This window comes from Chenopodium quinoa, unplaced genomic scaffold (assembly GCF_001683475.1).
Source record: "Chenopodium quinoa cultivar QQ74 unplaced genomic scaffold, ASM168347v1, whole genome shotgun sequence".
Lineage (NCBI taxonomy): Eukaryota > Viridiplantae > Streptophyta > Magnoliopsida > Caryophyllales > Amaranthaceae > Chenopodium > Chenopodium quinoa.
Window position 1 is genome coordinate 449,282 of NW_018742770.1, and position 10,719 is coordinate 460,000.

Genomic DNA, 10,719 nt, shown 5'->3' on the forward strand with positions numbered 1-10,719 from the left:
GGAAAATAGATAAATATAAGTAGTTATAAGAAAGGAGGCATATTCAACCATCTCTACCTCAAATTCGGACCCTTCATCTTTCTTCTTCTTCTTCTTCTTCTTCTTCTTCTTCTTCTTCTTCTTCTTCTTCATTCTGCTCTAAGCTAATTTCAAATGCAGCTATCTCCTCTTCAGTTGGGTACATCACCCCTAAGAACCAAACCATAATCAATTCCAACTGTTGCAGGATCAAGAGCAACAGTAGTATTAGGAGACTAAGGAAACACCACAAAGTGTGAGGACTAAGGTAGAAGTTTATGCAATCTTCTTGTTTCAGAATTCCTAGGCAACAATCGATTAGCATTTTTTCAACCTCGTATTTTTGGTTTTACGATTATAATGCAGAAAAAAAAAATTCATAAAATTGACGAAAGTAGCATAATCAAAGGAAAAAAAATGAATTTTGAATGAATTGAATATGAGAGAGGGAAATAAATTTGAAAAAAGAAGTTGAGAATGAAGTGGAGAAAGTTAGGCGGATTTTAATATAATGAAGTTACGAATGAAATGAAGTGGGCTCAACCGTTGCGGGCCTGGCTCAATAAATGAGTGTCTCACAAATTATTGGGTGAGGCTTGTCTCACCCAATACTTTGTGATTATTTTGTGCAAGTTGGATATGCAAACTAGAATACTCATAATTGTATGGAAAATTTGACTTTTACTACCACCAAAATAAACCACTTTGATTTTTGCTATCCATCTAAATTTTATTTTATTTTGCTTCTACTAAAAACCAAAAACTATAGCTTTTGCTACATTTCAACGGTTTCCGTCCCTGTTGCCGTTATTGGGCCTGCCTAATTAACTACTAGCTTTTTTCTCTTCTCTCTCCACGAAAACGGACTCGGACACGGACACGGACACGGGAAAACGGCAATCCTGAAATAGGGGACACGGGTACGGCGTATAACAAGTCATATAATATATTAAAAAAACGAGAATTTGACAACTAATTCAATAAAACACTAAATAATTAGCCTCAAAACACACAATTTTAATTAAACAAGTAAATGAACTAAGTGTACGGACATAGTCTCATACATATCAAGAAACCATCAAACCAAATACACTAGTTTATATCAATGAAGATAGTCATGATTAACCATAACAAGTCCAACAAAACACATTATTCACATCACAGCAAAATTAGCAACAACAAGAACCACAAAAACTGAATTTTCTACTTATAGAACCACTAATCAAAACTAAAATTAGAAACTTCTCTCAAAGCATCAAAGTTTTCTTATATAATAAAACCAGATCAAAGAAGCTTAATAACACAATTATAAAGCCTCGTCATTCACGTTGGTAATACACTCTTTAATCAACCAAATATGAAGGAGATAAATGCTATCAAAGCTCCAAGTATAAAAGCAAACATAATTACACAAATCCCAGAACAATAGGAATCAAGACACAGTGAACATTGCATCTTCAAAACCCCAGGATCCACATGCTACATTTAATAAACACAAATGAAAAAAATAATCCAGAAGCAATATTCCACTGATCTCAAAGAAGATACATTTAAATAAAATTAATTAAATTAAAAAATCTAACTTTTCACAAATTTAGAAAGAAGTGTATGAGGTATTCTTGTGCACATGCTCACCAAACCCAGATTCCAAAAACTCAATTATTATTATTATACTATAAAATCCCTTACAAAATTTCTTCAATTTCAACCAAAATTTCTTTGATACCCACAAATTTCGTCCGAGACATCCAATTACCCTTCAGCTTCAACTTCTAAATTTCTAATTACATGATTCATGAAACTGAAATGCAGAAAATTAATTGAATTTTTAAAAAAAAAAACGTTGAGAACCATACCTGGGAGTCTGGGACAGCAAGTCAGCAACGACAATGAGAACGGTGGAGTGGTGGGTGGTGGCTGAGGACGAACAGCGGCAATTGAATGAGGCAGAGGCAGCGACGACAGTGACTGAGTGACACCAAGCGTGGAGCAACGACGACAGTGGAGCAACGACGACAGCTGACTGTGTTGATGCGAACGGTGGAGTGGTGGGTGGTGGGTGGAGCAACGACGACAGTGACTGAGTGATGACAATGGTGATGACTGATTTCGCGTGAGGCAGAGAGGAAGATGAGAAATTGAGAAGTGGAAATAGGCAGGGAGGCAGAGAGGCAAAGCAGAGAGCAAGACTTTAGGTTATTTCCCGTGTCATACCAAAACGGCCCGTGTCTAAGGGTGACACGGCCCGTGTCCAAAAATAAAAAACGTCAAAAATAAACCGGACACGGTTTTTGGAGTGTCCGAGACGTTTTGCCCCGTGTCCCACGCGTGTCCGTGTCCGACACGCGTGTCGACTCGGACACGCCTGAACTTACGAGTGTCCGTGCTTCGTTGCATTTCAACGGTTTCCGTCCCTGTTGCCGTTATTGGGCCTGCCTAATTAACTACTAGCTTTTTGCTCTTCTCTCTCCACGAATCTACCTCTCTATCCAACTAATTACTCTCATCCTCTCTCTATCTGCTCTCCTATTGAATACCTCAACCCCCCAAATCAACTCCATTAAAGCCCTTTTTTACCACAAATCTCTCTATCTCTCTCATCTATCAGCGTCTTCATCTATTTCCTTTTCTAAATTTTTCTACAAATTCAGGTGTTAATTTGTGTGTGTGGAAGCTTTTGAGTGGTATAGCGAACCAATGGAAGTCCAAGTATCCAACAACTGTGAGGAAGCGTCACGCCAATTGTTGACTGTGGAAGATTCGTCTTAATAATTGAACCAAATTAAACAATAATTATACCCTGCAATTGAACCAAATTAAACAACAATTACATTCTAAACAAGGTCAATTAGCAACCTACACCCTCAATTTGAAGAATCAAAATCCCAACAACAAAGCCCTAAATTTTTTTACTATACTTAACTACCAATTACTTCAATTGAAACTCGAAATTGAGACTTTGTATCACTCCTAAACACTGAATATACAAGATACCAACCATAATTTAAAAGCTAATTGCATTTTAACTTGCTAATTCAACCAAAAAAATCAAAATTCTGACCATTTTATGTGGTAAATTCCTTCCCAATCGATAGGCTTCTATGCCAACAAGCTTCCTTACCCAAGTTGTAGTGGATTGTATCTGGGAAATCTTGCTACAAATTTAATTTTACGGTTCAAAGGATTGGATTTGGGAAATTTTATCAATTTAAGGAGCAAATTTTAGGAGCAATTTTGTTGAAGACAGGTATTTAAAGAGGTAATAACAAAAGAGTCTTTGCAATGGACCCTACTAACGAAAACGATAAGGTAGCAAAAGCTATAATTTTTTATTTTTAGTGGTAGTAAAATAAAATAAAATTTTGAACGGTAGTAAAAGTTAAAATTTCTTAATTTTATACGTTCACAAATCTGAATTATTTGATGCATGTGGTTGTTGGGGTTTCCATCATAATTTAATTTGCATATTAATTATTTTGGTTCTTTTTGGTCTACCTATCCGAGGTTGTATACTTAAGCGGCTATTATTTTGGAGTCAATGGATGTGTACTCTAAACATTCATAATCTCAAATTTTGTGAGCAATTAGATTCTTACATGAACAATTAGCTTTTATTTCTATCTAGATTGTTCATATTAGAGGTGAATTATATGTTGTAAATGGCTTGGTTACGTAAAGCTAATTAGTTTGTCTTTGTAAGTACGATAACCGACTTATATACTTAATTGACGCGTTTAATTTAGACACACATATTAAGGAGAGGAGAGAAAATGGTAAAGCAAGTTGGGTACACTACTAAATGCAAGGTATAAAACTTACCTGAAAAGGTAGCATGTTAACTAAGAATAAACTTGCTAAAAAAAAGAAAACGTATCAACTAAAAAAACGAAGGTAAGTATCTAATTATATTAACTAATCATGCACTTTATTCCGCAAATGCTTCATATATCTCCAATAACTATCACCATTCTCATCACATTCTTAAATTGCAAGAATAAACTAAGTTGTTACAGCGAATCCAAAGTAATGTTCTATGAATGATATACCAAAATGCCAAACTAATTTACGCATCACTATATTTTAGGGGTAACGCGCGCCGACCAACAACTAGTATTTTTTGTAAAAAATAAAAAAAAAATAAAAAAAAAAATAAAAAAACTGTTAAGAGAATTGGTTGTTGGTTGTTGCTATAACAGAGAATTCAAACCCTTAAAAAAAAAAAAGGCCAGAGAATTAAAAAGCACACATCAATCATTACATTTGACTTTTTTCCATCAACCTGTATATACTCCAGTTAAAATCCATTTCTTAATTGCAAAATTCATCAAAAAATTGGAATCGCATCTGCTGATTACACTAAAAGCCATGATTTGAGAGCATGCTCCGCTATACAACCTCTTTTTTAACATAATTTAACCATAAATTACTAGAGATTAAAGAGTTTACCAAGAGGGGAGAAAGTCGATAAGAACAAAACTAGAACAAAACTTATCCTCGAATCCCCAGAGAATGCAATTATATCTTTAGAGCTTCTCTCAATCCGAAGTTAAAGTTGCTCTCTTGGCCTTTCTTGCCTGGAGCTCCTTTCGGATTGCCACTTTGCATCATTGCAACAAATTCATTGTAGTCGATACGTCCATCCTGCAAGTTGAATTGATACAATATTTCCTGTTAGTCATGCTCGACCACTTTTCTGTGTATGGAGTCTTTGCTGATATATGGACATCACTTATACAGACATATACATAATTCGGACTTTCAATGTGAAAACACTCATGAGTAATGACATGAATGTCCAGTTTAGAAGTCAACATAGTATTAGGCTAGACAGCCCAACTACAGAGGTAGTAGAGTCACATGATGTTTCAATCACTAATTTGTAACTGCTATCTTACTTGTTTGGGGTAAATTTAGGTCAAGGTTGATACAGGGTAGCCTTAATCCTTGACACAACACTAAAGAAAATTTTGGTCCGAGAGAATTCACAGAATACGACATTTGACTAACATCAGGATTCAGAGAGGTGCTAGGTTTCAAAAAAAGCATCGAAATATTAGCACTTTTAAAAATGGTATATCATATCAAGGCTCATAAGTTAAACTACACATCCAGAAGTCAGGGTCATATCATGTTAAACCTAAAACATCTTCAAAGGGTTGGACCTTCAATTATCTTCTACTTCTTGTCGTATCACTTTTAATGAACAAAGGCCCAGACCTAAGGGTATGCTCCAATTTCCAACACAAAGTGAAGGATTCAAAGCCTGTCAGTTTATTGGATCACTCACCTCTCCCCCACCCTACCATCACAAGGTGGGACGGAAAAATGAAAAAACGAATGTTAACTTGCGCTTTCCGTTCCCCTTTATTTGTTTTTACAACTGCTATATAATTTTAATATATGCCCTAATGCCCATATATATGAGTTATATTATGCATTGACCTATTTAAGCTTAAAATTGTAGCATCAAGTGACTTATAATACTATGATGCTTGACTTTTCAGGTTTCTATATAGACATTGAAATTGTTACAATACAAATTACTTACATTGTCTTGATCAGCTTCTCTAATCATTTCTTCCAACCGTGCATCTTCCATACCAAACTCCTCACAGGCCTGCTGGAGCTCATCTGCAGTGATATAACCACTTCCATCCTTATCAAAGTAATTAAACGCTGCAAATAGATTATCATGTTTTTCAATTTTGTTAAGATGTAATGTTGCGGCTATGAATTCTCCATAATCAATTGTTCCACTGTTATCAACATCAGCCTGCAATATAAGATTAAAAAAAAAAAAAAAAAAAAAAAGAGTAACAAAAAAGGCATTAGAAACAGAAGTTGATGTTGTATATTTATACTGCATAGTACTTATATTATACAAGGCACATATTTCCAAATATATTAATAAAATACAAATGAATGGTGGATTGCTGGAATTCATGTTTAGTGGCTTGTCCTTCTTAAATACAGAATGCACACAATCCAAAAAGCATTGTTCCCCAACAAAGGTGCACACTACACCGAAGAAATGGCGTTCACCTCAAAGTAAAAGTGACACATAAACCTTAGGAATCTTAACTTGCCACTAAGAATACACTTATAGCGCATGCTATAACACAATTTATAATACAACAAAGCTCTTTAGGGTGGTTCTCAAGCAGAAAAATAACCTGTACCAAGTTTATTAGTAAGTCTATGCAACACAAATTGCTGCTTGTGGGTTGTGAACCAGAAGCAACAGTCTCAACATATGCTGGAAGACTACTTAGATAATAACTGGATGCAGCCACATCAAGACAAACAAATAAAGAATATGAGGGCCAGGATTATTGATTTCACCAATGGTTGAATAAATGAAACCTCATTGGCTTCTATCATCCTTCATCAAGCTAAGATGTTCATATTTTTCAAGTTATTACTTACAGCTTGCATAAGATCATAAATTTCAGACTCCATAAGGTTTGCACCAGCCTTCTCAAGTCCGACCTTGAGTTCTTCGTAAGTGATTTGGCCACTATTATCTGTGTCTATCATTTTGAACATCTCTTTGAGGCCTGCGATTTCTTCTTCAGATAGGCAATCTGCAATCACCTGAATTATACGACACAATTTGTTTATCATTTAAGCATCAAACAAAAATCAAATGAGCTGTATACTTAGCTTTACAAAAATAATTGCTTTCACTTCCAATATTTTTCATCTTAATAGAAATTTAATTTCCCAGATTAAGAAACTTACTCTAAGAGCCATTTTCTTGAGTTTATTCATGGCCCTGAACTGCTTCAAACGACTCAAAACAGCAGAATCAAGAGGTTTGTCAGGTGCCACACCATCAACCTGCACCCAAGGGTGGCCTGAAAGGAATTCGTGTCATACATAAGCAAGAATAGTAAAGAAATAAAAAGTCAACATCTTAAGAAAGTGGTTGGACAGTAGATGAAATGAGGAACCGATAACCAGAGATCATACTAAGAAGTAAGAACCCCATTCATAAAATTTGTGATAGTGGTTATTCTTTATTATCATAAATTAAAGAAAACAAAATTTGGAGGACAATCAACCTATGTTATGTGGAGTAAGGTATGGGTATCAAATATAGGTATGTGTGTGCATTCTGCAATCTCTGCAAGTCAAGCTAAGAATGCGACTTCAAAATCGTTCATAATATCATTTGTGAATTTCTTTGCTTGCATCCTTTTGCTACATATATACAAAAATAAAGCTCAAAGTCTGAAACTCATAATTGAGAGACATATCCTTCCAAACCTTCACACATTATGAGTTACTTTAATGTAAGAAAAGGAGAGGGATAAAGGGAGAGAGTTACACACACACATCTTGCAATGTGTACATGCATACAACAAGGTTCTTATATAAGTTATAAGCTGCTAGTTCTTGTAAAATGTTTGACCCTTTGAGGCATACAACATACATTATGGGCCATATTTTTGTAGTCATCTTTTCATTCCCCCTCAGGCCCTCATCATAAATGAGTAGCCATGTCTAAGATCGATCACTTAACACAAATTTGTACTCCCATCCAAAATTTTGTCATGGCACCTTGACATAGGTATGCAATTGGAATCGACATGGGCTAGGAGTCAGTCAAGTCAGACACCCAAAGATAACCTGCATAGATAATGTATAACAAAGAAGCTCTATGTCTCTTGTGCACCATGCTATGGGCATGGCAGCATGCAGCCTTCGAGTATCTTTTGGACCAAAAAATCCATGTTAGAACTACAGTAATACAGGGCGTAGATTGTCAAACCCATTAATACAGGTGGAGCAGGACCAATGTATAGCTTAAAGATCCTAGGTTATAGTTAGAATATAAAACCAATTTCTCTAGCGTATAATCCTTCATGTCTGGTCTAGCCAACATTGACAATACAAATCAGGGTATTTAAACTAGTCTACAAATTGATAATAAAACCAAACATTTGTAACAACTCACATAGAACCTCATGCGCAGTCAGTCGCTTTTTAGGATCACGAACAAGCATTCCTCTGACCAGATCTTTTGCTTCATCTGAGATACTAGGCCAAGGATCTGAGGTGAAGTCAAGATCTCCATGCAGAACTTGTTCAAATATCCCTTGCTCGGTTTCTGCACATTTAGTTCCTCAATAGTTAAGTAAAGTTTGGAGTTTGGACTAAAAAAAAGCTTGAGAACAGAACAAAATTGAGATTCTCACCTCCCCAGAAAGGAGGTACTCCACTAAGTAGGATGTAGATTATGACTCCAGCACTCCAAACATCTGCTTCTTGACCATAACGTTTCCGTAGTACTTCTGGTGCAACATAGTACGGGCTCCCAACCACATCAGTAAACTTATCACCTGGACAAATTCATGAGAATCGTGAAAACTTGTCAAAAAGATTCAGAGTGCTAGGAAACAACAAGCAAGATACTTATCAAGAACAAAAAGGAAAATGAGAGGCGTTTAGACTTGACCAAAGATTAAGGGTATGTTTGACCAATATTATCTTATTTTGTCTTATTTCAAGCAAAATAAGTTATGCAGCATGATATCAAGCATGGAATAGAAAGATGACAGCTGAAATATTCACTGGAAAAAAGTAGTTTAAGATAAAAGGTTACCTTTCTAAACAGGTACAGCTATATAATAACAAGTTTGATGCCAAAAGATACAAAAGTGAAATACAAGAATATACCTGGCTTGAAAAATATTGATAGTCCAAAATCAATTGTTTTAAGGGGTGAATCCTCATCCTGACTTACAAAAAGAAAGTTTTCTGGTTTCAGATCACGATGCATAACTCCCAAAGAGTGGCAAGTTTCCACAACACCAACTATAACCCGCGTAAGGTCAGCTGCCTGTCGTTCTGTATAATGCCCACGCTGAATGATCCTATCAAAAAGTTCACCTCCTTTGCAGAGTTCCATCACAAGATGAACTGCAACAGCATCCTCATAAGCCCCTTTAATTGCAATAACATTAGGGTGCCCAGCAAGATGATGCATTATCTGAATTTCCCTCCTCACATCCTCCACATCCTCATCAGTCAGCAGCTTCCTTTTTGCTATCGATTTACAGGCAAACTCCTCTCCACTAGCCTTCTCTATACACATAAAAGTAGTTCCAAATTGCCCTTGTCCTAATTTCCTGCCCAAACTGTAAAATTCCTTAATATTCCCTGTTTTCTTTAGCAATACAGACTCCACTCGGAGTCCTGCACTGGGTGCTCTTTTAAACTGAGGGGGTTTCTTAGGTTTAGCTTGCTCTACTGGTTCAGCTTCTGCTTTTGGTATCACCATTGGTTCAACTTCTGGTTTCGATACCAGGGTTTGCTCGGTTTCTGGCTTTGGCATTGTGATCTGCCTAGGGGGTTCACTTTGGGTTGGCAAAGGCGGTTCGCCTGCATTCGGGGCAAGAGATGGGGATGTAGGGTCATGCTGGCTTCCTCCATTGGAAACAGAAGCTGTATCATCCGGTGACCGGCTTCGCCACACTACAGCTGAAACTGTTTGCAGAAACCCATCCCTAGAAATAGAAGGTCTAACACAAGTATTACCCATCTATTTCTCCCCAAATTAACTTCTTTTTATTACACCCTCTATCTTTAACATCAAGATCCAATGCTACCAAACTTCTAATCTCATAAATTACGATCTAATTTCAAGATCACAAATTCAATCAACCCCACAAAGTCAAACCCTTAAAATCCAACTCAAATCAACAACTAAACTTAATTGATCTAAAATCAACAAAATAATGACACCCAACTAAATGTAAATTACAGGAGCTTCAATTTGCTTAAACAAAACAATGGCTCAAACCCCATATACAAAAATAGCACAAAAAACTATAAAGATCAAAACTTTAATTCAATTTATACCACCAAAAATAGGAATTTAAGTCAAGCACGCTCAAACCTTACAAACTGAAACTCCTCTGCTAAGTGCTTATTAAACAAATACCCAGAAAATGTCATATATCAAAGACAAGATCAAGTAAAAATAAGCAAGTAGTTTTACCAAATAACACTCTTGAAGATCAAATCAACCAATGCAGTCAAAGTGGTAGAAAAGACCCAGTTCAGAAATGCAATAAATAAACTCCTCTAAATGGGTAATTGGGTATGAAAAAACGGGTAAATGGGTATGAAAAAATGGAAGAAAAGCATTGAAATTTGCTAAAAAATTGAATTGAGGGAAATGAGGTTGAGTTGTGGTGGACAATGTTTACCAAGTCAAGAAGTTTTTCGATTTATATATGGCGAGATTTTGGGGGGATTTGTCTGCTGTGGGGTCGAATTTGGAGCTTTTTAATATTTGTTCTGGCACTACTTTTACGCGTATTTAGATTTGGATAGACAATTTATGTATTGTGAGAAAAGTTTGGCTTTTTTTTTAATTTTCTTTTTACAATTTTATCTGCTTTTTTTAAAAAAATTAAAACGATAGGAAAAAGGTTTTAATTTAATTTGCCGTCCTAAATTGATTTTTTTTTTATTTATTAATTTTTTTTTCACGAACTAAATTGATTGAATTTAACAATACTACTCCGTATAGGGTTGTACAGAGTGCGGTTTAGACTGCACTAAACCACAATTTTACAGTTTGGTGCGATTTGCAGGAAAATTGCAGTGTGGTTTTTGAAAGTGACCAAACCACAATTTTGCGGTTTTTGGTGCAGTTTTCAAAAAATTTTAGACCAAACCGCACTTTGA

The 10,719-nt window shown here is 35.7% G+C and overlaps 1 protein-coding gene across 1 annotated transcript; it reads right to left on the bottom strand.

The window, feature by feature from the left end:
• Positions 1 to 4,251: 4,251 nt before the first annotated feature.
• LOC110724566 (calcium-dependent protein kinase 1-like) lies at positions 4,252 to 10,450 on the bottom strand. The gene is made up of 7 exons (XM_021903978.1): positions 8,701 to 10,450; positions 8,220 to 8,363; positions 7,979 to 8,131; positions 6,760 to 6,875; positions 6,445 to 6,612; positions 5,567 to 5,791; positions 4,252 to 4,659 (listed from the first exon to the last, which is right to left on the bottom strand). The coding sequence occupies exons 1-7, from the start codon at positions 9,563 to 9,565 to the stop codon at positions 4,534 to 4,536; spliced, it is 1,797 nt and encodes a 598-aa protein (XP_021759670.1). The 5' UTR covers positions 9,566 to 10,450; the 3' UTR covers positions 4,252 to 4,533.
• Between the last annotated feature and the right edge of the window lie 269 nt (positions 10,451 to 10,719).

Coding starts and splice junctions, on each gene's coding strand:
- LOC110724566 (XM_021903978.1), bottom strand. CDS start 9,565: ATGGGTAATACTTGTGTTAGACCTTCTATTTCTAGGGATGGGTTTCTG. Junction 8,132..8,219: donor AGTACCTCCTTTCTGGGGAG/GTGAGAATCTCA, acceptor CTAAATGTGCAG/AAACCGAGCAAGGGATATTT. Junction 5,792..6,444: donor TTTATGATCTTATGCAAGCT/GTAAGTAATAAC, acceptor CTTATATTGCAG/GCTGATGTTGATAACAGTGG.